The sequence below is a fragment of the Galeopterus variegatus genome, unplaced genomic scaffold (assembly GCF_000696425.1).
Source record: "Galeopterus variegatus unplaced genomic scaffold, G_variegatus-3.0.2 Scaffold843, whole genome shotgun sequence".
Lineage (NCBI taxonomy): Eukaryota > Metazoa > Chordata > Mammalia > Dermoptera > Cynocephalidae > Galeopterus > Galeopterus variegatus.
Window position 1 is genome coordinate 59,018 of NW_007726954.1, and position 27,563 is coordinate 86,580.

Here is a 27,563-nt window from a genome sequence, read left to right on the forward strand (position 1 = left end):
CTGGAACAGGCTTGAGGGGTCTGTGAGCTTCAGACCGAGCCCTAGCTCGACAATTGGCCTCATGAACAGGATTAGTAGCTCTACAATTGGCGCTGTGAGCAGGATTCTGACATTTATTAGAGCACCACAGGGGCTGAGACTGCAAGGATCCTCACGGTCTTAGACAAGTCAGGGTCAAGGGCTGGAGACCCAGGAGCACCAGGGACTTAGCAGCATCATGCCCCCTTTCGTGGTTTCTCAGCCTGGGATGGGACAGGACATGGCACCATCCACCCAAGACTGCAAGTGGGTGCTAGGTCACATGTCCATCCCACCTGACCCCTCACCTCCTCGGCCACCTCAATACTAAACCCCTCCCACCTTGGCCCTGAACTCCTTTTCTCTGTCTGCAAGGAGCCCTGTACCCCAGGGGACCCAGCCTGGGCCAGCCCTCAGGCACATATCCCAGGACCCTGCCAGAAGAGCTGTGTGTTGTGCCTCAGAAGAGCCTCTTTCCCTCTTGGTGTGTTGGTGATTCTAAGCACAGGCTGAGAAATCATCATCTTTATTATCCATGGAGAGGGCAAGGAGGCGAGCTGTGTGTTGTGCCTCAGAAGAGCCTCTTTCCCTCTTGGTGTGCTCGTGATTCTAAGCACAGGCTGAGAAATCATCATCTTTATTATCCATGGAGAGGGCAAGGAGGCCAGTAAACGGGAAACCGTTCTGAGGATGTAATTCCCCCCAGCCCCCCAACCCTGCCTGGGAAGGCAGGTCTGAGGGGCTGTATTCATTGCCCACCCTGAGAAAAGGAGGATTAACCCAGGAGCCCCCAGGTGTCCCCTCCCTCCTGGGGCCCCAGTGCCCACCCCAAGCTCCAGGTGGGGACCAGCACAGCCATTCCACCTCCAGGCAGCGTCCCGGGGTCAAGGCCTTGCAGGCCAGCCCGTGTGGGCCTGAGACAGACTCCATGCGCTCCCTGAGGCAGGTCAGGAGGGGGCCGTGCCCTGGGGCTGGCTTGGGGCTGACACTGAAGGCCTCTGGGATGGAAAATCCTGAGGGAAAATGGGAGGCAAGGATGGAGGATGTCATCCATTTCCCCACCCCCAGGGGGGCTCAGGCCTCCTATTATCTGGGAACTTCTTCCCATTCGGGGCCTCTGGGGTGCAGGCTGGAGTGGGCTGCGGACAGGGTGGAGGGTGCCACTCAACCTCCCCACTCCTAGTGACCTAGAGGCCGATGCAGGCTGGCTACAGAGAGGGTGGAAGTCCCCTCTGCTCCCCCCACCCGAAAGAGGTCGCCCAGCTCTTCTTAAACATGGGCCTCTTGAGGCTCCCAGGGCTGTTTGGAGCAGGGCTTCAGTGTCTGGGGGTCGCTTGGGGTGGGGGTGCCCACCTCTATCTGGCACAGGTCGAGTAGGGTGCGGACGCCTGCCAGACACCAGAGCTCGCCCAGCAGCGAGATGAGGACGCCCAGGACATCCAGCCAGCAGCCCACGGTCAGCAGCAGCACGAAGAGGCCACCCATGCGCACCAGCACCGTCTGGACGTAGCTCTGCATGCCGGGCTGCTGCCGCTGCTCTTCTACAGGACGCAGGCACCTGTCACTGCCTGCTCACCACATCCCAGGCCCCACACGGAGGTCCAGCTGTGGCCAGGCCTGGACCTCCTAGTTCCCTGACCCTTGGCCCCACCCCACTCTCTGGACACCTACAAGGTGCCAGGCACTCTGTCTCCCAGGACTTGCTGCCCATCCCAGAAGTCTCCCACTGGCTTAGGACGGAGCCCTGCTAGCCCCAGTGGCAGGAGTCATCCCAACTCCTCTCCAAGCTCTGTCCGACTCTCCGTCATGCACATCCTCACTCCCACTGCCCCACCCTGGCCCCAGCCACCTTCCCCTCTCACAGAAGCCTCCTTGCGGAGCTCCTGGCTTCCATTCTTGACCCTACAGTCTGGTGTCTGCTGACCAACTAAAGTGACCTTCTAAATACATCGTCTGAGTGAAATCATTCCTCTGCTCATAACCCTCCCAGGACTCCGCACTGCATCTGGAGTAAAAGGCAAACACTTCCCCTGCCTTACCAGGAGGTCCTGCCACATCCGGCCCAAGCCCACTCCCCAGCTGCCCCTGTCTCTGACTGGCTCCCCCTTGCTCACACCCCCCAGCCATCTCCAGCAAGCCAAGCTCCTTCCCACCCCAGGGCCTTTGCACTTGCTGATCTCTCTGCCTAGACCGCCCCTCCTTGCCCTGCCACTTCCACCCCACCCCCACTGTGCAGCCAGGAGGCTCCCCCTAGAGCCCAGATCTGACCAGGTCCTTCTCCCCTGCTTAAAACTCTGCAATGGCCTCTCATCAGACTTCCAGCCTCACCTGGCCAGCCTCATCCCGTCCCTGTGCCTTTGGAGTGACAGCGGCGCTGGGCTTGTGCCAGTTGTTTGACACAGCCATGCCCTCTCTCACCTGTGGGCTTTGGCATGCCCAGCCTCACCTGGCCAGCCTCATCCCGTCCCTGTGCCTTTGGAGTGACAGCGACGCTGGGCTTGTGCCAGTTGTTTGACACAGCCATGCCCTCTCTCACCTGTGGGCTTTGGCATATGTGCTGCTCTGCCCACGGTCCCCTTCTCCCCTTGCCTCTGTGAGGGAGGGGCTGCTCATCCTTCAAGGCCCAATCCAAGTGCCAACTCCTCAGGGCTCCCACCTCAAGCCACACCCTTCTCTAAGCTGCCCCACTGTGTGGCTTATGCCGCTAGACCGGGCATTCTGAGATGGCAGGGGAGAGGTCTGACTGTGGTCGCCTCCCCAGAGCCTGGGCCAGACAGTGGGTGGGAACACTGATGGAATGAACCCAGGACCCCACCTGCGGCCCTCACCCTGCATGTAGATGACCAGCAGTGTGTAGCAGATGGTGAGGGGTGTCCAGAAGCGCATGGCCTCCGAGGTGGTCAGAAAGTCCTGGTTGATGAGGGCCACAGCTGCCAGGTCTCCCACAGCAAAGGCCACAGCCAGGGCACGGCCCAGCAGCTGGGGGAGGCTGTGAGCGCCAGCCAGCAGGCCCAGGCAGATCCCACAGTAGTGCTGGCTGCTGTGTAGCTCGTAGAGGTGGCAGACATGGCGGTGGAGGCGTCGGGCACCCGTGCCCAGCAGCGCAGCCAGCCCAAGGCTCAGCAGCAGGTTCAGCGTGCGGTGAGGGGCGCCCTCCTGCAGGAAGCTCAGGCCACAGGTCAGCCCACAGCCCAGAGAGTACTGGCACAGCATGTAGAGCTGCAGTCTCTCGGTGCCCCGGGAGCCCTGCGGGGGAGGTGGCAGAAGAGGGGCTATGATGGTGGGCTGTCATGGTACAAGATGCTCCACTCTAGGGGATGCTGAAGACTGAAGGGACCTTGGGGATTGTTCCCAAAGAGGGAATATTGGCTTCAGGTTGAGTCCTAATGGGGTAATTTCTCTTGCCTTAATTTCAATCATGTCTTATTACTTGGTACCCGTCAGTTAGCTGAAGGGTGGTGGATCAGAGCCTGGAAGACTTGAGTTCAAAGCCTGACTCAACTCCCTGCTGGCTGTTGACCATGGACAAGCCCATATTCCCTCTGACCCTTAGTTTCCCCATCTGTGAAAGCAAACCTTTACCCCCTGTGGTTGGGAGGATTAAATGAGATAACATGCTCAAAGTATTGAGCGCAGGGCCTAGCATTTGGGAAGCTCGAAACACGGGAGCTGTCACAATTACTTTCTTAGGACTAGGGCTGTGTCTGCTGCAAGTGCAGACTTTGTTTTGGCAACCAGATCCGAGGGAGCAATCTGTAACCTCTCCTCTTAGTCTTACAGGTAACAGGGTGGTGAAGAGATGGGACGCTCTAGTTGGGGGCAGCTTCCATGTCCCAGGGTGAACACTGGGGCCTGGGGCTAGGGAGTGACTCCTCCTCCCCCTTTTCCCACAGTCTCACTTTGCCCAGGGACAGCAGCGTGGACACAGCCCGAAGGGAGAATTCAAGCACCACGAGGGCGGCCACCCGGGCCCCTACGACGGTCAGGAACAGGGCCAGCCCTGCCAGGTGCACCATCTCCAGTGAGGCCCAGTGGGCCCGCAGCCGCTCCTTTTCCGGCCGCCGCTCCGGGTCACTGTGCAGGCAAAGTGGTTGTGGGTGGAGGTGCAGAACCACCAGCCTCAGCCCCTGGAGGGTGTCCCGGTGCCCCCAGCCACACTCCCTGGGGTGCAGGGGTGGTCTCTTTCCCCCAGTCCTCTCCATTGAGGCCAGAGTCACAGCACAGGGCCCAGGGGCCTGGCAAGGGTCTTAGGGTGGGACAAGGAGGTGGGCACTCACTTGGCACAGCCCACGAAGAAGTAAACTTTCAGGAGACTGTTCAGGACCAAGACTCCGAAGGCCCCAACGAGGCCTGAGAGGAGCAGGAGGGAGGGAGGCAGCAGACGCAGAGTGCAGGGGTGTTAGGAGGGCAGGCAGGCCTCTAGAGTTAGAGGAGGGGGCAGCCGAGGAGGCGGGAGACCCTGCACTGCACAGAGCTGGCACCGAGGGGGTGGTGCTGTGGCGGGAAGGGGGAGGAGGCGCTCACCTTGCAGGAGGGAGTCGAGAAGGCCGGAGCCCCACTCGAGGGAGGGGAGGCCTGGGAGCCAGGAGGGGAGGGAAGGCAGGGAGAACATGGCAGCCCAGCCCGGGATCCAGCCCCAGCTTCCGGCTGGATCTGGGATCTGCACAGGGACAGACCAACAACGTCACAGTCACAGGGCAAAGGTGTCAGTGGAGGGGAGCGGAGGGAATGGGAGGGGTCAAAGGCCCAGGGGAGGGGAGGGAGGGAGAAAGGCAAGGTCTTAACCCCTCCAGGCCCCAGGAAGGCAAGGCGCAGCTCCAGGGACAAGGGACATTAGGAGCCACCTGCTTCCTGCGGTTCCCCATTTGGGCAGCGTGGAGTGAGGGGGTATCTCTGGGGCTGGTCTCTGGTCTCTGTTCCTGCTACTCTGGCATCCACTTTTCTTACCCTCCCTGAGGCCTCGAACAACACACTGTCTTCCTGAAGCCCCAGGCCTCCATCCGTCAGTCCCACCCCAGCCCTAGGCCTGGGTGCTGTCCTCTCTCAGCCCGAAGTGTGGGCTCTGCACTCTCCGCCTCAGGTCTGAAAGTAGGGAGGTCTATGCCCCCCACAGCCAGAGCTGAGCTGCTGCCCTCTCAGCCTGAGGTCTGGGGGCCTCTCCCCCTATAGCCAGAGGTCAGACACTGATGCCTCTTCGTGAGGTGTGGTAGCCAGCTTCCCCGTAGCCTAGGGTCTGGCTCTGACCTCCCGGCCTGGGGCTGGATCCCATTCTTAAGTCCAGCCTGGGTCCTCCCCTCCCGCAGCCATGGAGCTGCCTGTCTTGAGGTTCCTCCCTGTGTCCACTAGGTGGCAGGCCTCGCCTGGGTCAGCCGGGGTGGGGCTGTGCAGCTGGAACCCTTTCCTGCCCTCCTGTCTCAGAGACAGCAGTGAGCCAAGGGCAGGGGTCCAGGGAGAGAGACTGAGGCTGCCGTGGAGGGGCTTCGTTGAAGTAAACAAAATAGAAAACTTTATTGGTTTGGAGTGTGCAGCAGGGAGGGTGTTTCTGGGGAGCAGCTGTTCACAGATGTGCAGCATGGCAGGGGAGGTAGTTGGGGTTGATGGACCCCAGGCCAGTCCTACCCCTCCCGGGGAGCTGGTGTTCACCTTTGTAGTACCAAGGTCAGTGTGGCCCTTAAGGACATGCCATGGCGGGAGTATTGCTGCAGTCTGGAGAGAGGGCCCAGGATCTGCCATTTAGCCCAAATGCAAACTCTGCTGTGCTGCTCACCCTGGCACTTCCCCTCCCTGGGCCTCAGTCTCCTCATCTGAACAATGGGCATCCCAGAGCTCCCTTTCACAGTTGTCATAGTACGTGCAAATGCGCACAGTGCAGGGCACCTGGGAGGCCCTCAATAAAAGCCTGTGCTTAGATGATGTTAAGGGCTGAATTGTGTCCACCCCAATTCATATGTTGTAGTCCTAACCTGCAGTACCTCCAGATGTGACTGTATATGTAGAGAGGGTCTCTAAAAAAGGTAGTAAAGTTAAAATGAGGTTATACGGGTGGGCCCTAATCCCACATGACTGATGTCCTCATAAGAGGAGGAGATTAGGACAGAGAGGCACAGAGGGACAACTGTGTGAAGACACAGGGAGATGGCGGCCATCCACAAGCCAAGAACAGAGGCCTCAGGAGAAACTAACCCCTCTGACACCGTGGTTTCTCAAACTTCTAGCCTCCAGAATCCTGAGAAGATAAATTTCTGTTGTTTAAGTCCCCTAGCCCATACTTTGTTATGTAGCCCCAGCAAACAAGATGGATGACGTCGCCACCGTGCCCCGCGACTCCCCACGTGTGCAGCAATCCCCGAGGGGCCCTCCAGCACCGTGGTCCTGTACGGTCGTGCCCTTGCCAAAGGCACCGGTTGGGGGTGGGCAGAGATGAGTTCCAGTCCTTGCACTGCCACTTCCGAGCTGTGTGGCTTTGGTCAAAGTTATGTCCCCTGTCTCAGCCTCAGCTTCCCTGTGGTAAAAGAGGATTTTACCTGTGTCTTTCTGCTGTTTGAGGACTAAGCGAGCTGATGCATGTGTCACTCAGTTCATGGTGACAGTCGTGCCCACAGCAGTTATCATAACAAGGATTAAGCCTCTAGGACTTGGTAACCCGGCACAGAGAACTTTCTGGAGAACCATCAGTGGTCATTTGGAGTGGTTGTTCTGGCCCTGAGTGGGCTGGGTTCATCAGAGCTGTCCACACTCTCCCTGGACCTGTGGCCACTCCTGGCCAAGTGCCAGGCTGTGTCAGGATATGGGGGTGAGGGACACCGCCTAGGTGCCCTGGTGCTGGGCCCGCTTAGCCAGTTTCCGTAACTCGTCCCAAAAGAGCATACTGAGGATGGTGTGGGGGCCCAGGCGCAGGTAGGAAGGGCCCAGACCCTTGTAGAGCGCCAGGGGGCCCTCCTGCCGCCAGATCTTCACCAAACAGTCGATGAGGCCCCCATACAGCTGGCCCTGGGGATAGACATGGGGTGGGTGTCACTACAAGGGCCCTGAGGCCCTGGCTGGCACGATCAGGTGTGTCTGTGTGTTCAGGGCTTCTGTTGGCACATCAGAAAAGGTACCCCCTCCCCAACCCAGCTGGGCAAATTACAAAAAGGTGGCCCTCTAGGCTGTGACACTGGAAAAGGGGCCTCTTCCTCCAGGCAGCCACAGCCCCATGCCGGGGACTCAGCTTGGCTAGTGGCACCTGGGTTGATTTCACCCCTAACTCACCCTGTGGAGGGCACCCTTGTATTGGGCACATCTGTGAGGCCGGCAGGCCGCAGGAAGGCCAAGGGTCAGGCCTGGATTCCAGTTCTGGCTCTTCCACTTACCAGCTGGGTGACCTCAGGTAAGTCACTTGATCTCTCTGAGCCTCAGTTTCCGCATCAGGAGAACGAAGGTGGTTGTCAGGATGGAATAAAATCCGGATGTGAAAGTGCTTAGCTCATGCCTGGGACACAGGTACTCAGCAAACAAGCCCAATTATGTGTTTGCATGTGTGTCATGTGTCTGTGGCTGTGTGTGCATGTTGCGGGGTGTGCTCCTGGTTCCACACGTCCTCCCCTACCCCCATCCCCACTCACCCTGCCAGCTTGATCCACAGGTTGATTGTATAGCCGCGTACTGACCACATCAAAGGGGGTCATGACGGCAACAACGGCCACGCTGCTGATCATGCCCCCTGCCAGGGCCTCCAGCCAGCTGTCCTCTGGGAGCCACTGCAGGGATGGCACAGGCTGCTGACTCCTGTACCTGCCCTCTAACCCCTGCACATGGGGCCGAAAGGCTGGGATAAAGGGAGCAGTTGAGGCCCCTCTAGCTGTTCCCACCCCCCACCCAGCTCCTTCACAGTCTCAGGGTTCACTGCTGGGCCCCCCGCCCCCTGCTGTTGGGCCCAGGGGCAAGGGCACAGTTATGAGGCCCCATCTGTTGCCACCCCCTGGACTTTAGGTGGCCCTCCTGCCTCCTGTGTGTGTGTGTGGATGGGCACAGGTGTCCCCAGTCCCTCACCTGTCGCTCCTGCACCCAGGCCTTTGCGGAGGCAAAGGTGGCCAGCTGGGCAGCTGAGCCCACTGTGACTCGTGGCACAGCCCCACCCACGCCCCGCCATAGCCCCAGTGGGCCCTGCTGCCGCCAGATGGTCTCCAAGGCACCTAGGACACTCTGCGGGGAGAGGGCATGGGTCACTGAACAGCTGCTCCCCAGCCTGGGAGCCTGTCCAACCCTGGCCCCCCAGGGAGCTCTGGGGAGTGGCAGCCCTCACCTGGTGATTGTGCTGGTGCCCCACGGCCATCATGGCCACGGTCTGGGCCTGTAGCTGCGTTTTGATCTGTGGGAGCAGAGGGGACAGAGTTTGGGGATGGAGCCTGGGAAAGCCTGGATGAGTTGTGTGTGTTGAGCCCCTCCTCCCAGTGCACCTGAAACCCAGAGCTCCGTGATCCATGTCTGCAGCTTAGGGGGCCATGTATAAAGGGGTTGAGGGTGAGGTATCTCGGTGTGACTTGGGGCAAGTCACTTAACCTTCTCTGGGCCTCAGTCTGGCAACCTTGAAAAGCTGTCCTGAAGATTAAGTAAGATGATGACTACAGCACTCGGCCTAGGACGCGGCCAGCCCTTGCTCAACAGTAGCTTTTATTCTTAACTTGCACAAGACCACACAAGAAGAAAAGTGACCAAGCTATGAGTTGAGCCAGCAAGTCTCCTGCCACCCGCTACCCCCTCCCCTGGCTCAGGACCAGCGTGGCAGGGTCTCCAGGGGAGTGAGGATCAGGGCAAGGCCCTGGTGCCATGGTCCAAGGGGCAGATTCCAGGCTTGGGCTGGGATGTTCTGGGGAACAGTCCCACCCAGCCTACCCTTCCCTGCCTACGTCCACTGAGCACAGCCACTGGAGGCTGCAGAGCCCCTGAGGGAGTAGGTCACGGGGTGGTGGAGGATGGAGAAAACGTACTCACCAGGTAAGCAGGGCTCCCCACGAAGGCTCCCAGTGCCCCAGCCACAGCACCCGCGACCATGGTGCCACCTGGCTGCTGGGTGAAGCCAGTCTGGCACGCCAGGCTGTAGCAGTAGAAGCGGACACCATTCATGAGGCCCTGGTACAGGAGGCCGGCAGCCAGCCCCTTCTGCAGGCCCCACAGCCCATCTGCACGGGCCACAGCTGCGACAGAGGCCACAAAGCCCCGGTAGGGCCGTGGGTAGGTGCCCCGGGCTTGTAGCTCCCCCTGCAGTTGCAGCCGCGTCTTCACCACCTCCAGAGGATTGGTGAAGACACAGGCCAGGCAGCAGGCCGAGGCACCCAGCACCAGGTCCACAGCTGGGGGTACCGTCTCCATGGCCTCTGTGTCAGAGGCCGGCTGCGCCCGGGTCAGTGGCACGGCACCAGCCGTGGGGTGGTGTAGTTTAGGCTGTCCTCACCCCTGCAGGGCCATGGTGCTGGGGATTGAGGGGGCCTTGGGCCATGTCTAAAGGGCAGGGGTCCTAGACGGACAGGCCCTCAGCTGCCTGGTTCCCCCTGGTCTGTCTCCGGAGTCCACTTGCTCTGCTCAGCCGACTGGGTCTGCCGGAGTTTGGGACACGCCCCCAGCCAGGTCTGACCAATCCCAGCTGCCTCTGTCTCCCACACCTCCCCACTGGGGCGGGCCTGGACCCTGGGATCTGGGGGAAAGGTCGCTTAGGACTGGAGGGAGAGTGGGGGTGGGGAGAAGGTGCCAACCAGCCCAGGCACCTCTTCCTGCCTCTCTTGTCTTTCTGCCCTCCTTCTGGCCCCGGGGCTAAGGGCTGGTGCCCCTGCCCTGCCTCTGGCTTAGCCCGTCCTGCTCCAGCTCAGCCCTGGGCATGGGGAAGTGCCTCGGGAGGTTCTGGCAGAGGGTGCGAGGGCAACTCAGCAACAGCCCCACCCCTATCCTGCCACGGCCTGTGGGACCGCCCCTTTCCAGGCCTCAGTCTCTGAGAGCGCCGAATCCTAACCACTAAGCCACCAAGGAAGACATCCAAGTCTCAGTCTCTGATCTGGCTCTCACAGGCTGTGGTCCCACTTTCAGCAGAAGCAGGGGCAGGGATGGGCTCTGGAGCCCTGGGCAGCTGACTTGGGATCACAGGTGCTGCTACTGTGACCCCAGACATGTCACGCTCTCTGAGCTTCAGTCTGGCTCATTTGCAAAACAGGGACGCTGAGACCTACTTCAGAAGGTTCTTTGCAGGACTGGGGATGTGAGAAGAGCGTGCCTACCACGGTGCTTTGCCAATAAAAGGTGGCCTACATCCCCTGCTGCCTCTGGCTCCTGTGGGCCCCTTCACTGCTCCCCAAGACTTCAGAGCCCCTGGATAGGTAGGAGATGGAAAAATGAGGCCCACCGTATCTTGAGGAGTGGCCTTGTGGGTTTAGTTGCTCGCCTGGCAAGGACTTGCCCACCAGGCCCACCCTTCCTCCTGGTGGAAGCCCCTCCTGGGTTGGGCAGCAGGCTCTGCCCTCCCTGCAGGAGTGGCCAGCAGAGCAGGAGAGGCAGCCCTGAGACAGAAGTGCCCTTTGGGCCTGGGGAGAAGGGAACTCCCACCCCTGGGCACTGCTGTCAGGTGCTGGTTTGCTCAGGCTGGGGCCAGCACCCCCTACCCACCTCGGCCTCTGTCCCCAAGGCAGCCCTCTCCTGCCAGGATGCCCTGAATCACCCAAGTCCCAGTCAAACTCAGAGGCCGAGCCACCCTGCCTGGAGCCCGGTGCCTTTACAGCCTGCACCCACCTCTGCCAGGGTCCACCCCTTTCCTCCCAGGTGTGCAGTCCTGCAGACAGCAGTGCCGAGTGGCTTAAGGGCCCTCAGCTCCCCAGCAGGCTTGTCTAGGCCCCCGAGGGCAGCTCAGCAACAGGCCATAGGACAGCTTGGACTCTGCTGGGTTTGTTCCCAGCCCGCACTTACACCCCAGAGCTGTGGAGGCGGTGTGGGGGTGTGGGGGGGAAGGGGGCAGGAGTGCCCTGCCCTGGAGGCTGAGAGAGCAGTGCAGACATGCCCTGGGCCTGGAGCCTGTGGCTGCCCTGCCCCAGCCACTGCAGAAAACAGGAGGGAGGGCAAAGTTCAGGTCAACAAACTCCCAGGGCCTGAGTGCCCCCAGACGGTGAGTACCATGTGTCAGGCACAGAGCAATGATTGCAGAAGGAGGGGGTCTGGGAGGAGGGGCTGGAGACCACCCTATCCCCACCCTGTTCAAAAAGGGCCAGTGACAAGTCTTGGCAATATAACAGGTCTATTTTATTTTAAAAAACAAAACCCAAACCACCTGACCCCTTCCCTAGAGGGCTCTTGACAAAGCTCTCGGGAAGGGCCTGCTCCAGCCAAGCAGGGACAGTCAGGAGATGTCAACGTGGACAACAGGCTGGTGGGCTCCGCTCTTCTCTGAGTCCTTCCTCCCTCTCTTTTGCTCTTGGCAAAAGGAGATGCCTGCTCCCTGAGTCCTATGGGCACTGCCGGGTTAGGGGGAGGCAGGGCCAGTCCATGGGCATGCAGGGCCTCTGGCAGCCGGGGAGGGCTGGCCCTGCCACAGCCCAGGCTCTGCAGAGTGAGGGGGCAGCTGTGTGCGCGGGGATGGAGTGGGGAGGAGGAAACATGCAGACACCAGTGTTCGAGCTTCCCTGTACAGCCAAGAAAGTGTTCAAAAATGGACACAAATGGCTGGGCACTCAGGGCCCCCAGGCAGCCCCAAACCTCTTCCCAGGTTCTTGACCCAGAAGAGGACTAGGGGGCTCCCACCTCAGTCCTTTCGCTCCCCCTTAGATTGATATTATTCTTGTTGCCATCCTGAAGAGGTGACACAAAATGTGGTGGTGGCCCAGGGAGGAAGGCATGCATCTGCAGGGCCCCCAGGGCTCAGAACTCTGCCCCCAGCCATTTCCAGTTGCCATCTGCCAGGCAAGATGCCCAGGGTCCAGGGACACTTGTTCTGGATCCCTGGAAGTGGACAGACCCTGTCTGAAGCCACACTTGGTGGCTCTGCCACCTGGGGCAGGAGTGGCTGCAGAATAGCTGGAGGCCTGGCCCACGCAGCACGACAACAGCCACGACAGAAGGCCTGCTGGTCAGTGTACTTCCCTTTCCTGCCCACCAGGGACACCATCCAGCTCTGCTCAGCACCAGGGGTCCCGGGATGCCCTGCCGCGGCACAGGCTGTCGCTCCGCTGCCAGGTGCTGTGGATAAGGCTCAGGGCATCCTCAAATTTCTTCTTGTTGGAGGATTCCTGGATGGCCTTATGGGGGAGGTCCACCTGTGTCAGGGACATGCCAAGGACACGTAAGGGCTGCAGGGTCCCAACTCCGAGGAGCCATGGGGGCTCTGCACCAGGCCATCCCCGGCAGGCCCTCCCCCTAGGAACGACTTCCATGCAGCTAGATTCTTCTGCTCTCAAGCGGTGACCCCTGAGACCCTCCTCCTTCCTGGGAAGCCCCCAGCTCAGAATATCTGTCCTGAACTCTGCCTCAGGCTAGTCAAGAGCTTCCACGGGCCAAGAGTGCAGCATGTGTCAAAAGCCAGTTTGTCCTGGGGTTAATGAGCACTCTCCCATGCCAGAGTTAAGCTCAGAGGGCAAGGAGGAGTGTCCTTCCAACCTTGTGCCCTCATGATCTGTGCACAGCTCTAGGCCCACCATAAGCTCTTAGTTTGTGCTTTTTGATTGGAACTGAGGTCAGGAATTGAGTCTTGGGTTCAATTTTCAGCTTTAGCTTTAGACTCACTGGGAGTCAGTGTTTTGTCCCTTTGGTCCTAGGTTTTTGTATCTATCCCAGAGCTACTGGTATGGTGCTATCCCTAAGAGACTATGGGCAGGGCCAGGTTCTGGGACCAGCTGGAGACTCCTTTCCCAAGGTAATGGCTCCCACTCCACAGGGTCCCTGGGCAGCTAGGTACCTGGTAGATGGTTTTCCACCCGGAGTTCAGTGCAGATAGGAAGCGGTCCAGTTCAGAAGTGCAGCTCAGGTAGATGACCCAGGGTAGGAGGAGCTGCTGGCTGTCATGGGAGAACTCCTAGGGAGAGTCAGGGCCCCCAGGTGAGCAGACACAGCTTTCCTTCTGCAGGGTTTGGGGCCATCACCCCCGATCCAGCTCACCAAGACACAGTACTCCTTGTCCGGTTCTGTGGAGATGGCACTGATGTCCGCCAGCTTGGCTGTGCCCAAGGAGCGGAAGAAGCTGGTCTGGCAATCCTCATGGCACGTGAAGAGGCGGTCATCAGTGATCACCAGGCAGCAGGGGATGCAGGGGCTGGGAGCTATCCCCTGGGGGATGACCTGAAGGCATTGGCAGAGATGAGAGGGAGGGGCTCTCTGAGGGCTTGTCTAGGCCTGAGCTCCCCACTACAGGACTCTGACAGTCTTCCTCCCTCCTCCAGGGGTCAGGCAGGCTCTGCCCACCTCTGGAGTATAGGTGGGGAGAGGGGAGTGGTCCAGGCTGTAGGTGGCCTGAGCTCCACAGTCTGTTCCTGGGCTGCCCCATGGAGGTCCCACCTTGGTCCTCTCAGGTTGCTTGGTGACTGGTGTGAATATTGGGACAGGATCCTGGGGTGCTGGTCGGGGCAGGCAGGCCAGGTGGAAGCAGGAGCGGGAGGAGCTCACCCCTTTAGACACGGCCTGGCAGAGGTGCTGCATCCAGTCGGCCATCTCAGCCTCGCTGTCAGCGCTCAGCTCCAGGCAGGGCCGGTCGGCGAGAATGACCTGGAAGGCGTGGGGCCGGTCCGTGGTGTTGGATCTCCGGCAGCCACCGCACTGCTCCCCCCTGGGCCAGAGGAGGAGGGGTGAAATGGGAGTGCGGCGGGAGCATGGGCAGCATGGGCAGGGCCTGGGGCTGGCTCGAGGCCTGTGGACACGTGGCCTTCCCCACAGCCCGAGGGCTGGAGGACACTAGGAGGTTGCCCAGACCCTTCAGCTCTTAGGAGAGGCTCAAAGCAGCTCGGCCGCCCCACCTCTTTCTGTGTAACAGCTTTTATCTCTGGAATGGCAAAATTCTTCTAGATATCCAAACATAGCCAGGAGGGGGGGGAGAGTCAGCACTCGGTGCCTGCCCGCTTCCCACACTGGGTGTGCACTCATTCCTGCTTCCTCCTGCGGCTCGCTGTTCCTTCCCAGGCAGGGACTGCCTCCCCTATCAGAGTGGTCCCTTTCCAGGCAAGGAGACCCTCATTGCCTCCGTCCTCCCTCCCATGGGCTCCTCTCAGACCTCAGAGCCGGGCCAACGCTAGGCACCAGTCAGGGCCGCTGGACGGGGGTGGGGCTGAGGGAGAGAGGCTGAAATGACAGAGGAACAGCCATCTCAAAGCAGGGGACACAGGAGCTCTGGGCCCTGGGCTCAGCCAGGGCCTTGACCTTCAGCAGCGACGCCTGGCCCCAGTACCTGCCAGCTCCCTCCTCAACCTCCTGGGACACTCACCCCATGTTGACCGAGAGCAGGGGGATGACATCGGTGCGGTCGGGATACTGGTAGAGGATCCCGTTACTGCAGGGGCACAACAGGCAGGAGTGAGGCCTGTCCATGGAACTGGGGGCTAGGCACAGTCAAGGTCCCAGGGATCCCCCTAACACGCCAGCTGAGGCCATGAAGGCCAGGGACCTGCTTTCTATGGAAGGGAGAATGAAGAAAGAATTGGAGAGAAACAGCAGGGAACACTGCTCCTTCAGCAGAGCTAGGGCACAGCGGAGGTCTCATCGGGGGACCCCGCCCAGGTCTTTGGAGGCACCCTGAGCTTCCTTGGGCCCCAAAGTGACTGGCTTTACAGAGAAGCTCTAGTATCCAAAGCTCTTGTGGAAAAGGGAGTGACCTTCCTCAGAGAGTTCCCTGCTGGGGACCTGGTGGCCCAGCAACTTCCAGGGCCCAAGCCTGAAGCACAGTGCAACTGGGGCTCCCACCTGAGCACCACAAAGCAGGTCTTCCAGTGCTCCTTGCCCAGGTAGGAGGTGCCCGCCTTGTAACGCAGCATGCCTTCTTTAGTGATGGTGCCCTCGAGGGGTGAGCAGTGGCAAGGGACGGGGCCCAGGGACTCATCCAGGGGGTCCTCCCAGTGCACAAGCCCGTAGAAGTGCACAGTAACAGCAGACGCCTGGGGGGCAGGGGGCAGTGGACAAAGCACATGAGGTCTGGGCCAGGCAGGGGGCTGAGCCAGGACCCGGCTCACTGATGGCCTGGCACCAGGAACAGCCACTGAGAACAAGGTTGTTTTAACCTCAGGACACACCCCAAGGAGGAAGGAGGGCTGCATCCGGAGTGGAAGAACCCCTCCTGAGTGAGTGAGTGAGAAAAGCTGAAGACATCTGTTTGCATCACTAAACCCTAATACCAAGGCTGGCCAGCCCACTGGTATCTCAGGGGCTCCACCCCATCTTCCTCCCCAGGTTCTTACCTCACACTTAGATTCCTGGGCCACGAATTTGGCCAGTGCCAGCTTCTCCATGGTGGCATCAGTCAGGATGCTGGGGTAGGGTGGCTCCCGGCAGCCTTTGATCATGGCTGACTTCAAAGAAGCCAAGAAGAACCTGCACAGGGAGTGGGGTTTGCTGTCAGAGGCCTGGGAACGGGGGCCCAGTTGGACAGGGCTTCATCCTTAGAGTCCTGGCCGGGAGGGGTCACAGAAATTTGGGGGTGGGGTCTGGCTGGGACCAGGGCAACGATGGGGTAGTGATGTGGTGGGAGTCCACGGTGGCAGGAAAAGGGCTGACCATTCCTAGTGCCAAGAGGTGCTGGATTTTGACAGAGGGAAGACTGGACCAGGTGGCGTTCAGTAGGACATGAACGTCAGTATGAGCATATGATCTTATCACATGTAACTTCCACACATAAGGATTCAGGGCACACCACAGCAGCAGCACTACCCTGTGCCCTCCTTCCTGCTGGATAACCCATGCCAGCTCCCTTCCCTTCTGTAGGTCAGGAGGGACTGAGGTCACCTGGGCTGACCACATGAGTCAGATGGTTGGTGAGTGCTTACTTTCCTGCCTCTGACCAGAATGCAGGTTCCAGAGGGAACTTATCTCTTTTCCCCTTCTGTGTCTCCCGCTTCTACCCTCCACCCCCAGGCCACAGCTACGCCAGTGGCAGCTGCTGATTCTCCAGTGTTGCTAAGGTGCAGGGGTTGTCACTCACTCAGCCAGGGCCATGTCGGCTGTGTCCAGCAGAAACTGTTTCCTGCGGTTGGTGCACACCAGCTTCACCGTCTGCTGGTCAAGGCCGACCTGCCAGAAACCACACTCTGACATGCACCCGGGGCTCGGCCAGTGCCTGGCAGCAGGGGCAGCATGGGGAGGGAGGACACACCCTGGGATGGCCACGAACTAAAGCCCCAGAGGCCTGGGGCCTGGCACGAGTTAGGCAGGGATGGTCAGAAATCTGGCGCAAGAAGAGAGGTCCTCAAGCTTGGCTCTTATCCCCAGCATAATGTAGACAAGCCTCTCTGAGAGTTAAGTTGCTGCCCAACCCTGGGGGCTAAGTTGGGATGTGCCTGCTCTGCAGTTCTAAGGGTGGGTGGCCCGAGAAGTCCTGACCCTATGGCAGGAACACCAACTACAGAGCCTGAACTCACCGACACATAGTCAAGTTCATTGTAAGAAACGGCCTCTTCCACCAGGTATGGTTTCTCTGTGGCCCCTGAGAGAGGAGACCCCAATGCCTATTACCCCCACTGGCCCCTTCACCCTCCCTTGCCCCATTTTCTTTTTTTTTTAAATAAAGATGACTCGTAAGGGGATCTTAATCCTTAGCTTGGTGTTGTCAGCACCATGTTCTCTCAAGTGATCCAACCGGCCATCCCTACATAGGATCCGAACCCGTGGCCTTGGTGTTATCAACACTGCACTCTCCCAAGTGAGCCATGGGCCGACCCCCCACCCCATTTTCTAAGACCTGGCCCCATCTCTCAGAGAGGATCCCTCCCCACCCTGCAATCTGAAATTACAGAGTAGGAGAGTGACATAGGGTGCTCACAGAGGGGAGGTCCCAGGCTCCTGCCAGGGCTTCCATTGCCTGCTGTCACTACGTTACTACATGTGGGGTAGGCGAGGGACACTCAGAGGGTGAGGGGGGCTAGGCAAATGGGGCAGCAGGCACCTTTCCGGAGCAGGTAGACGTAGCAGTCTGTGAGCAGCACGTACAGCAGCTGCAGGTTGCCCTCCATGTGCCCAGTGCTCATCCGGATCATCTGAGGGCCCATGCAGGCAGAGCTCAGGCACCGCCGCAGCCCCCCACCCCGCCCGCACCCACAGTTGCTTCCCGCTGAACAGGTGGGCGGCCCCTCCCACCTCACTCCTGCTATGTCTCTTGCTCCTTCCTGAGTTCCTAGGACTTACTTTGAACAGCTGCTCTTCGTTTTCTCGAAACACATGGATCATCAGCAGGAGTAAGTGATTGTTGTCTACCCTGAGAAAGGGACAAGTGTGGGAGGACGAGGCGTCAGGCCAGGCGGGGTGGGAGAGGCCACGCAGCTGCAGAACAAGGTTGTCCTGGAGCCACCTCCCACCAGGAGACAGTTGGGGAGGGGAGGATCACAGCTGTTTAAGCCAGGCTAGATCTTCTGGGAGTTGCGCTTAACTTACTTGGAGGTCAGAGGTCCAGTCGTCTGCTGCTTCAAGGTTGGGAGAGTCTCATGCCAGCAACAGTCTCACTTACCTGAACTCTGACGAATGGATCATCTCAGAAGGGCTCCCCTGGCCCTCATCCACCCCAGAATCCTCAGCGCTGCTCAGACATGGGCTGGGCTGGTCTCGCTTGAGCCGGCAAAGAGCCTCCTGAGTCCCAGGCTCCGGCTCTGGCAGAGGTCCCTTGCTGACCAGGGGCAACTGGGTCTCTAGCTCCTGACAGTCCCCCGTGGTGTCCTCTAGGGGTTGAGGTGTCTGTCCCTCTCCTCCTCCTCCCTCTTCTTCTTGGCCAGCAGCCTCAGGGCTACCAGGAACATGCAGCGGTTGGCCAAGCCCTGTAGGGTCATGGTTGCTGCCACCTGATGTAGTAGTGCTTGGACTCTCGACGGTAAAGCGGTAGAAGTCCATCGGGGCTGGAAGCCCCTCACCAAAGTCGCAAAATGGTGGCTTCTCCGGGGCAGCCCCGGGAGAGCCTGTCCGAAAGGACTGGTCTCGGGGCTCGACATGGGAACACCAGGTACTGGGGTCCAGCTGCCCGTGGAGCTGGTCAATAACCTTACTCAGGGGCTGCCCCAAGCGCTCCATGGAGGTGTCCTTCATTTCAGGGATCAGCAAGCCCATCTGGCCAAGCTCCGGGCGCTCGCTGACATCGGCTGTGCCGCTGGGCTCCTCTCCCTCCACCTGGGGGGAAGCAAGGGCAGTGTCCGGTGAGTCCCGCCCTGGGCCTGGGCTGCTGACAAGGCTGTCACCATCCTCCGGCCTGTCCCATTTCTGCTGGCTAGAGGCTGGGTGAAGCGGACTTGCATCCTCATCCGATCTGGTCTTCTTCTTCTTAGCAATTTTCTTCTTCTTGGTGACCCTGGGACAGTAGTAATGGGGACAGACTTAACATCTGAGCAGCCCAGAACTGAGGGAAATTAGGCTGGGTCAAAGAGGTGGTAGCCTCTCCCGGGCATGTGACCTCTCAGGGTACAGAGACTCAGTGGTCCTGGGTAGTGCTAGGCAAAAGGGTAGGCCCCGAGGTGTCTCTCGTTGCTGGCAGAAGCAAGGGAGAGGGAGGGGGAAGGGCTAGGGACAGCACAGGGAGACACAGATGGCATCAGCCAGAGGAACCCCTGAGCAGGTTCTACAAATTCCACCTGATGGAACAACCGAGCTAGCTGTGCTCTAGGAGACAAAAACAGGCTGTTGTTGGTCAGACCAATGGCCCCTCCACTCAGCACTTCCTGAAGGATGTGGGCAACAGGCCCTGAGCCAAGCTCACTTCCCATGAGGTGTCACCATGGATAAATAACCTGATATGTACTCAGAGTTTCCTGGTCTCAAACTCCTAAACTCATTCTTTTGTTCCAAGTTGGCTGGAGTGGGCCTAGCTAAGCGACCCCAGGTCTGAACCATTAAAGCTGTTCAGGACTCTACCAGCCTGTGGGGTGGGCCTCCTGGCTCCAGTTGCTGGGGAGCAATCCCCCCACCTCAGGCCAGCAAGCCTCCGAGAGGTCTGACATGTACACAGAATTCTCTTCTTATTCAGTGCAGAGGCCAGTCAGCTGAGGGGACTTTGGCCAAAGTCTCAACTTGTCATTCACCTCTTCCTTCCCTTCTATGTTCTCGTTGATGTGACAAAGATACTTTCTTTCTTTTTTTTTTTTTTTTAATAAAGATGACCGGTAAGGGGATCTCAACCCTTGGCTTGGTGTTGTCAGCACTATGCTCTCCCAAGTGAGCTAACTGGCCATCCCTATATAGGATTCGAACCCGTGGCCTTGGTGTTATCAGCACCGCACTCTCCCTAGTGAGCCACGGGCCGGCCCTAGGATACTTTTCTTTCAATGAACCAGGCTGAACTAGCATTGGTACAAATCTCAGAAACTGTACATCAACTTCCAAGAACTTCCTTGGTAAGTTCGGTCTGAAGGTGCTTCTGGTCCTGGATGGACAGATGAGGGCCCCAGCAGTCTGAGCACAGCCCCAGAAGCCAGCTGTGGTTGCTGCCTGTGCTACCGCTTCCAGGGCTTGGGCTTTGCTGTGGTCTGAATGTGTGTACCCAAATTCATACGTTGAAATCCTCACCCCCAATGTGGTGGTATCGAGAGGTGGGTCCTTTGGGAGGTGATTAGGTCATGAGGGTGGAGCCCTGATGAATGGGATCAGTGCCCTTATAGAAGAGGCCCCAGAGAGCTCTCTCTGCTGTCCGCCAAGTGAAGATACAGTGAGAAGACAAATGTCCGCACACCTGGAAAAAGCCTGCACCAGCACCCAGCCATGCTGCACCCTGACCTCGGACTTCTAGCCTTCAGCACTGTGAGAAATAACACCTGTTGTTTAAGCCACCAGTCTGTCTGTGGGACTCTGTTATAGCAGCCTGAGCTGACTAGAACAGGCCTTCTGTTTCTCTTGCTCAAAGAACTGCCTAAGAGTGGGGAGGGGTTACTTCTTAGTCTCCAGGAGGATGCCCAACTGCCCTGGACTAAAAATGATGCTAGGAGTGGACAGGACAGAAACCAGGACACTCACCCAACTTCTCTCTGGGCCCCTCCCTGCTGACCTGATGACCTCGAGCTCTGCGCAGGCGTCTGACAGGTCCAGGGCCTGGGACTCCTCCTTCTCCTGGGAGGTGGTGTGCACAGGGGTGGTATCAGAGGAAGACACGGTCTCTGCCTGCTCCTCATTGAAAGGGTTGTGGCGCTGGGTGGGGCTCCTGGTAGAAGCCTTGCTGCTGGTCGGGTCTGAGGCGGTGGAGCGGGGGCCGCTGACGGTGTCTGTGAGGTCTCCATCTGGGAGGACAAGGAAACAGGAGACAGCCCATTAGACACCATCTGGGGTCCCCAGGCCCCCAAAATATGCCTTACTTCAGGAGAGAGGCTGATGAGCTCCTCCCAGAGAAACCTGACCAGGTGGCCCTGTTTCAAGAGTAGAAGCCCCAACCCAACAGGACGTGGGATTTGTGATTTGGGAACCACTCGGAGGACCTGCTAGTGCTGGGAGCCCTCCAGAATTTGCAACAACCGAGTTCATGTTAAGGGCCCCAAGGTTTAGCAGCCTGCAGGTTTTAGCCCCTCAGGGATGGCGACCTTGATGCCTCCAAGGGTGGCTGGGAGCCACAAAGAGGAGACAAGCCGTGCACCTCTCAAGCCAGCGTTAGAGCCCTCCTGTCAGAGGAGGCTGGAAGATGCCCTGCAGCCCTTTAGCCCCACACACCACTAGCAGGGCTGACAGATCCTGAAGTCCTCTGAAGGGTCCCTTGAAGAGGCAGACAAAAAGGATATAAAGGAAGCAAGAAGAACAGAGGAAGAGATCAGAGGAAATGAGGCATGCTAGCGGGGCAGAGGCCAGGAGGATGCGGAGCTCAAGGGGTGAGGAGCACAGGGAAAGGCAGGAGGAAGGACCCAGTGCAACACAGAGAACAAGATGACAGAATGGGACAAGGAGGGTGAGATGCCAAGGAGAAGAGACAGGGGGCAGGACCAGGCGCCCCCTTTAAGGGGAGAACTCAATTGCATGCAAACCTTGGCTGGCTGAATGGTCCTCTCTGGGTCACACCCTCAACATGGCCCCACCTGGGGAGAAGCTGGGCAGACAATGCTGCCCCTCCAGAGAGGAGCTAGTTTAACTGCTCCCCTCATCCCCCCACACCCCTCCCCGGTTCCTGAAACAGGGCAGGGAGAAGAGGTAGCACCTATAGGAAAAGCACCCAGGCCATTGATCTGGGGCCTGGTTGGTGGAACTGCCCAGATGGGGGTTGATGGCAAGAGACACAGGATATTCACGCTCCATTTGCTGGCCCATGTGCATCTTGCTGGCCATTATCTGCCCAGAAGAGACATGGAAAACATGCTCCCCACAGCCCCATGGGAAGGCCTAACCTCTGTCAACTTCCTAGTGGATACTGGAAACCACTGGGCAGCTGCCTGCTGAGGCAGCACTCCATCCATTTTTTCAGTACACTGTCTTTTCATGAAAGAAGGAAGGGAGGGGCTAAAAGCAATGCCTAGCTCTGCCAGGAAAACACTAGAAACATGAGACTTTCTTTAGATTCCCTGAGTTCTCAGCTGCAGAAAACCACATCCTTCAGCTCCACAAAAGCTCCTGCAAAGCCCCCGTGTTCCTGTGTCAACCCCTGTGACTCTCCTCAGCACTTGCAGGAGCTCATGGGAAGAGTCCCGAGAGGTGAGTGAGCAGCCCATCAGACGAGGTGGGTTTCTAGGCTGGGATACCCACTAGTCCTGTAAATATGCCAAGACCATGGAAAGGCTGCCCTAAATCCTTGCCCAGGGCCCTGAGTTTGAAGGTACCATCAAGTCCTGCTTCCCTCCAGGTTCACGGAGAAGACAGGACCTCCCCAGGTGAGCTGCCAGAGCGTGCTCAGGAATTCTCCAGTGCCCAAGGGACTTAGGAAAGCAGGACGTCACTGCGGAAACAAATCTCACCCGGCCCTGGGGCCCAGCCCGGCTTGAGCAAGCAGTGCCACTGGGCTGTTAGCTCTGAGGCCACAGGAGTGCCCACAGGCTGCAGAGGAAGGTCAGGCCCCGCTTGTCAAGTGACTGCAGCAGGCATGTCAGGAGGGGGGTTAGTTGTTAGAATCAGAGGGAAAGTAAATCAATGTCCGGCATGGGTGCTGCAAGGAGAGAGGCTGAGAAGATATATGATGTTATGATGGAATTCTGGATTTCAAGCTAATTTTAACTAAAACATGGGACCCCAGTGCTACTCTCTTGGCCAAGTGACATAATTTATTTTTCCCAATGCCATATTTTATTTCCCTCAAAGTTAGGGTATTTTGTACCCACATTACTTGGGAAAAGATGATTCATCATCATTACTCAGAGATCATGTCTCTAACAACGTGGGGAGAGCCAACTGCTCCTCATTCTCAGGGTGAGGCAGTCCTCACTGCCCCCCAGCCTGGAAGTGGCCACAGGGCAGGAGGCTCTTTAATAAGGGGCATCTGGTATGGCCTCAGATTTAAGGAGGAAGTATTCACCTTATCAGAAACATGACCTTTGCTCTGAGTAATCATGGCAACTGGGGAATAAATAGCTTTATGAATTTATGCAAGCCCAGAAATGGGGTTACAGGCAGAAAAACGCCCAAGCACTGCTGGCGCCCAGGAGACAAGGTGGGAGGGTTGACAAATGTTATTTTAATCTGCCTTAAAATTTCAAAGAAAACTCCCTGTAGGAAGTTTCAGCTGTGCCTGGGTAACTCCCTCACTTGGACCTCAATATTTTAAAATACCTGAGAGGCAGACATTAGGAATGGACTGAAAGGATCAAGTCCTCTGTCCTTCTCCCTGATGCTTGTCTGACCCAAAGGAGCTTACGGCCCACATGTTTAAAGGCATCGCTTTATAGAATAAGTCTCCACTCACTGGGTCAGGCCACTAGTGCCCGGAAAGTTAGCAGCTCCCTGAGTACTTTAGGTGCACCAACTGGCATCGGATGAAGAAGGGAGATCTGGTGTCCCCCAAAACACAGTCACTTAGTGACTGCACAAGGCCACTGCACAAAGGTAGGAGTCCTGCACTGGGAGAAGGGACTCGCCTGCTAAAGGTCAAGTCCTCCTACTGCAGAATTCCATCTATTAGAACACCAAACTTGGCTTTATTATGATCATGGACATTATTATAAATAATAAGGAACTGAATTTGAAACATGCAGCAAGCTTGGCATGGAAACGTTGCAAAATAGGAAAAGAGGGTAACAGCGGACTCTTTCCCACCTTCCCAGTCTGTGCTGGGTACAGACGGCACTGCTGGAAACACATCTCCAAAATCATAATCTACAAGAATGAGGGACAAAACTGAAGATTAGAAAACTCAGGCAGTGGAAGGACAGGGGGTAGGGGATATGGGGTGGGAGACACGGGGAGAAAACAAGAGAGGAGAAACTTGAACATTCTACATTTTATCTAACAACCTCAGGGGAACTTACTAGGACCTGCTTGCTTCTCAGCTTGGGCACTGGCCCAGCAGCCTCTGAGCAGCTGGAAAGACCTCTGGGGAAGATCCTTTTCCAAACTTAGAACCTGGTTCTGGCAGAGAGAACCTGGGCTCCCTGTCGCTAACATAGTTTTCTGCCCCCTGACCTCCTTCCCTTGTACCCCAGCAGGGAGATGAGACCCTGCTCTAGCAGCTCAAGGTGCTGAACTGCTGAGATGAAGCAGGCTCCAGGGGACAGCCCATCCATGGACCGCTTGGCTGCTACTTCAAGGCCCATCCCTCTGAGGCAGCCCAGGAGCCCAACCCAATGAGACTGCACCATCTCCCACTTGTGCAATGAGCTGTGCAGGTCTTGCCAACAGCAAGTCTGAAGGTGACCTCCCTCTCCCTGGGACATATGGCAAGAGAGAGCAAGGTCAGGGTCTCAGTGCTAAGGCACTTCTAAGGAGCCCCTTCCCTGGAGGTGAGGTGGGGTGAGGTAAATGAGAGATCTGGTTTCCCACAGGGGATGGAAGGTGGGAAAATGGCCAGTTTCGTAAATGAACACCAGGCCTAAGGTTTAAAAGAAAACAGGCTGCTGCAAGAAATTGTTGGGTGGAGACAACAGAATGACCTACAGACTCTTCCTCAGTCTCTGGGGCAGCAGTGCAGCCATCCGAACACACCAGCAAGCGCAGGAGGGACTCGGAGGGACCGGGTGGACACTGAGAACCTGAGCAAGTCTGTCCCTACACTTTGGACCTGCCTGGCTCTCTCTTCTCCTTCTGGGGGTTGCCTACCCTCTTTCTGCCCAGAGCCTGGCATAGGACAACCTCCTCCAGCAGGCAACATCCACCCCTGCCACATCAAGCAAGTTTCTAGCTCACAATGCTCCTCATTCCTCGCTCAGAAAACTGCCCCTGGGCATGTGACTAGAGCCTTCTGGAAGAGGGTCTCACATTCATAAAATCTCATTTTGGCTTTTTGTGCCCAGAATCTGTTTTTAAGCCACCACAGGAACTCTGAGGAAATAGAGATCTGGGAAATGGCAGGCCCTGTTTAACCGCAAATTTCAACCACCAGACCAAAACTAGCCAGAAAGATGTCACGCAGCAAGGGTAAAGTGGCTCCAGAGTCTGCTTCTCGGCCGAGGCTGGGCTCCCTTCTGCCCTGGGGCCACTTACCTTCGCTCGATGGGGCAATTGCACTGTCATCCCATTCCAGGTTGGTAGAGGTGACAGAGTTGAAGGAGTTGAGGGACAGGCTGTCCGAGCCGTGGACTGAGCTAGGGAGACGGTCTTCAAAGTCCAGCAGGTACTGAGGTTTGTAATAGTCAGGCATGTAGGGGGCCAGGTCCAGGTAAGGGGCATCCTGAGGAGAATGGAAGAGGCACATCCGGTGGGAGGCCTCGGTGGGCCAGAAAACATGGGTGGGGAGACACAACTGGCCTCTGTCATACCCTTCCATGATATTTTTTCTTTGGGAAATCAATGGGCTTAAAGTAGTAAACTCAGAGATAAGCTGATAAAAAGAGTAATTTTAATGGTTCTGGCTTTTTAAGCTGTGGGCTTTGGGCTTACAGAGATGACAGAGTTGTCAGAACACTTCTACCCCCGATACCTCCTCAACCTCTTTTACTATTAGAATCGCTCCTTTTCTCCAATTTCTAGTACTAGCTGCGTTCCTTTCTCCACCTGTGCTGCTGGGGTAGGGAAGGTGATTCAATTAGGACAGGCAATGGCGTCCATCTTGACAAGCCCCGTCGAGAGGCACTTTTTTTTTTTTTGGTGGCTGGCCATTACGGGGATCAAACCCTTGACCTTGGTGTTCTAACACTGCACTCCAACCAACTGAGCTAACTGGCCAGCCCAAGAGGCGCTTTGGAGTCTCTCCGGCTCCATCTGTCTGAGCCAGCACTACGTTTGTACAGCACGTGACGGTGAGGGATGCTGGAGAACGTGAAGCGAGTGGCTAAGGGCATGGAGCCAATGACACTCGCCAGAATCCCAGGAAACACAGGGCTGAATTCGCCTGGTCCCTCTCAGACATGCATGTCCTAAACGTGAAGGCGAGTCCTTCTGGGCTAGATCCTCCAGGCAGTGTGGCTTTTCTCCGGGTGGATAGAGAGATGGGCAGAAGTCACCTGAACCAGGACTTCTTACGATAAATAAGCCAATAGGGAATCACTCCACTTCCACTCAATTCCACAAACCCTGAAACTTCCCCATTACCCGAACAAACAAGGCTTTGCTCAAGCTCAGTCACACCCAACATGCTCCACGAAAGAGACTCAAAAAATGAAATCATTGCCCCCTCCCCCAAGCAGCAAGCGTCGTGACGTCTCACCAGATCCAGGTCGAATCGGATGAACTCCAGCCCAGACACCAAGGTCAGGAAGAGAGTCAGGTGATCATGGCTGCAGACCAGGGCGTTCCTGCGAGACACAAGGAGCAACCGTGGTGCTTCTGGGTCTGGTTACCAGCTTGGCTCGACCTCACCAACAGGCCAACTGTGTTGAAATGTGACATGTGACATCCCCACCCGCAGGACAGCACCGAGCTTGATGCAGCCATCACCACCCTCTCCTTGCGGTGTCTTCCTGCTGGGTTGGGAGCCACACAGCACTTTCCTTCCAGTATCTTGGGAGATGGGCCTGAAGCAAGAGGCTTGTCAGGCTCTCAGCAGCTGCTGCAAACACTCTGCTCCTGCAGCAACCCTGGCAAAGGCTGAGCCAAGGCTGAGCATTCTGGTAAGGTCTGAGGCCTGGACAGAGGATCAGGCAGCGGCAGCACACCAAATGGTATGCAGGAACCCAGGTAGGACACCAGTGCTCCTGGTGAGAGCCACCAGAGTGCCTGCAAGGCTATGATGGTTCTCTGGCCATCACTGATGTATCCTCAGTGTGCAATACCAGGCCAGGCCTCTAATGTGACACACTGTGGTGTCTGTATATGATGAGTCTTTGTGAAAAGACTCAAGGGGAGCTCTGAGGCTAGGTGAGAGAGATCGTTCCAGATACTCACTTGACGTAGTACTTATGGAGCAGGCCCAGATTCTCCTGGAACAGCCGCAAGTAGCTCTCCAAGGAGTTCTCGTTGAGGGCCAAGTACAGCCAGGCCCGGCCTGCAAACAAAGGCTGGAGTAACTGGAAGGAAGGTCTGTCAGGGTGCTGCCTTTTTTTTTTGCCAAGCAAGGGCAGAAAGGAAAAGAGAGCAGGTGAGGGGACTGGGTACTCCAACAGCGTTCTCCTTCGATGGGATACCATGACCCCTGAACTGTTTTCCTAGTCAGACCCTAGCCTGATGCTCTGACAAAGATGGCAGACTACACACTTCAGATGGGTTGAGAGATGCAAGGACCCGGCACTGAGCCTGCAGCTGACACTGATCCCCTTCTTCTGCACTTGGGCTGGGATTCAAGGGGAGTCCAGCCCTCTTCAGCACCTCACTCTCCTTCACCCCATCACTGCTGCGCCAACAGACTGTCACACACAAGGAGACAAGAGGGCTCGTGGAGGGTGCTGGCATTTTAATACCCCACTGCCACTGGATACCACAAGGCAATCAGCCTCCCGGGACTGACGCTGAGGCAAACCTGAGCCCCAAGCTACCCACAGGGAAGGCAGACCTGGTCCCTTCCCCAGTGTCTCCCTGTTACTACTACTCACTGCGCCCCAGGTTGGTGGCCACATGCTGCAGCACCTCGATCTGCTTGATGGCCTCTCTCCGGGTGAAATGCACCACGAGCACCCAGTAGCCAGATGAGAGGTCTTGCAGTCTGAGAAAACAGGACAGGAGCTGCTGGAATCTGAATAGGGCCACACTGAGAAGCCGGGGTCAGCTGGCCCAGCAGGCTTGGTGTCAGCAGTGAGCCCAGGTAGGGGACGATGGATTCCTGGCAAGTACCACAGGCGACAACACACCTTCACACCGTCATTTCAACTGTGGCTAATCCTCCCCCAGTCATTTCTGCCTGCCCGGAGACCTGTTACTCGGATAACTACAGACAGCCT

The 27,563-nt window shown here is 57.6% G+C and overlaps 3 protein-coding genes across 6 annotated transcripts; all 3 read right to left on the reverse strand.

The window, feature by feature from the left end:
- Positions 1-702: 702 nt before the first annotated feature.
- Positions 703-4,719, reverse strand: TMEM82 (transmembrane protein 82). Its single transcript, XM_008572841.1, has 6 exons — positions 4,543-4,719; positions 4,296-4,368; positions 3,918-4,092; positions 2,847-3,264; positions 1,372-1,559; positions 703-1,031 (listed from the first exon to the last, which is right to left on the reverse strand). The coding sequence occupies exons 1-6, from the start codon at positions 4,628-4,630 to the stop codon at positions 966-968; spliced, it is 1,008 nt and encodes a 335-aa protein (XP_008571063.1). The 5' UTR covers positions 4,631-4,719; the 3' UTR covers positions 703-965.
- Positions 4,720-5,497: 778 nt separating this feature from the next.
- SLC25A34 (solute carrier family 25, member 34) lies at positions 5,498-9,541 on the reverse strand. Its single transcript, XM_008572843.1, has 5 exons — positions 8,992-9,541; positions 8,303-8,368; positions 8,050-8,202; positions 7,623-7,757; positions 5,498-7,008 (listed from the first exon to the last, which is right to left on the reverse strand). Exons 1-5 carry the CDS (start codon positions 9,367-9,369, stop codon positions 6,826-6,828), a joined length of 915 nt encoding a protein of 304 aa, XP_008571065.1. The 5' UTR covers positions 9,370-9,541; the 3' UTR covers positions 5,498-6,825.
- A 1,714-nt stretch (positions 9,542-11,255) lies between these two features.
- PLEKHM2 (pleckstrin homology domain containing, family M (with RUN domain) member 2) lies at positions 11,256-27,211 on the reverse strand. 4 transcript variants are annotated; one of them, XM_008572844.1, is made up of 17 exons: positions 26,575-27,211; positions 25,898-25,985; positions 24,736-24,922; positions 23,353-23,412; positions 20,180-20,408; positions 17,666-18,493; positions 17,347-17,416; positions 17,108-17,198; positions 16,584-16,648; positions 16,148-16,236; positions 15,408-15,540; positions 14,917-15,107; positions 14,441-14,506; positions 13,630-13,789; positions 13,126-13,305; positions 12,926-13,042; positions 11,256-12,287 (listed from the first exon to the last, which is right to left on the reverse strand). In XM_008572844.1, the coding sequence occupies exons 1-17, from the start codon at positions 26,814-26,816 to the stop codon at positions 12,150-12,152; spliced, it is 2,934 nt and encodes a 977-aa protein (XP_008571066.1). In that variant the 5' UTR covers positions 26,817-27,211; the 3' UTR covers positions 11,256-12,149. The 4 variants fall into 4 exon arrangements, 2 of the variants coding, with proteins under 2 accessions (XP_008571066.1, XP_008571067.1); XM_008572845.1 differs by lacking the exon at positions 23,353-23,412; XR_550480.1 differs by lacking the exons at positions 11,256-12,287; positions 12,926-13,042 and having other exon boundaries at positions 13,214-13,305; positions 13,630-13,728.
- Between the last annotated feature and the right edge of the window lie 352 nt (positions 27,212-27,563).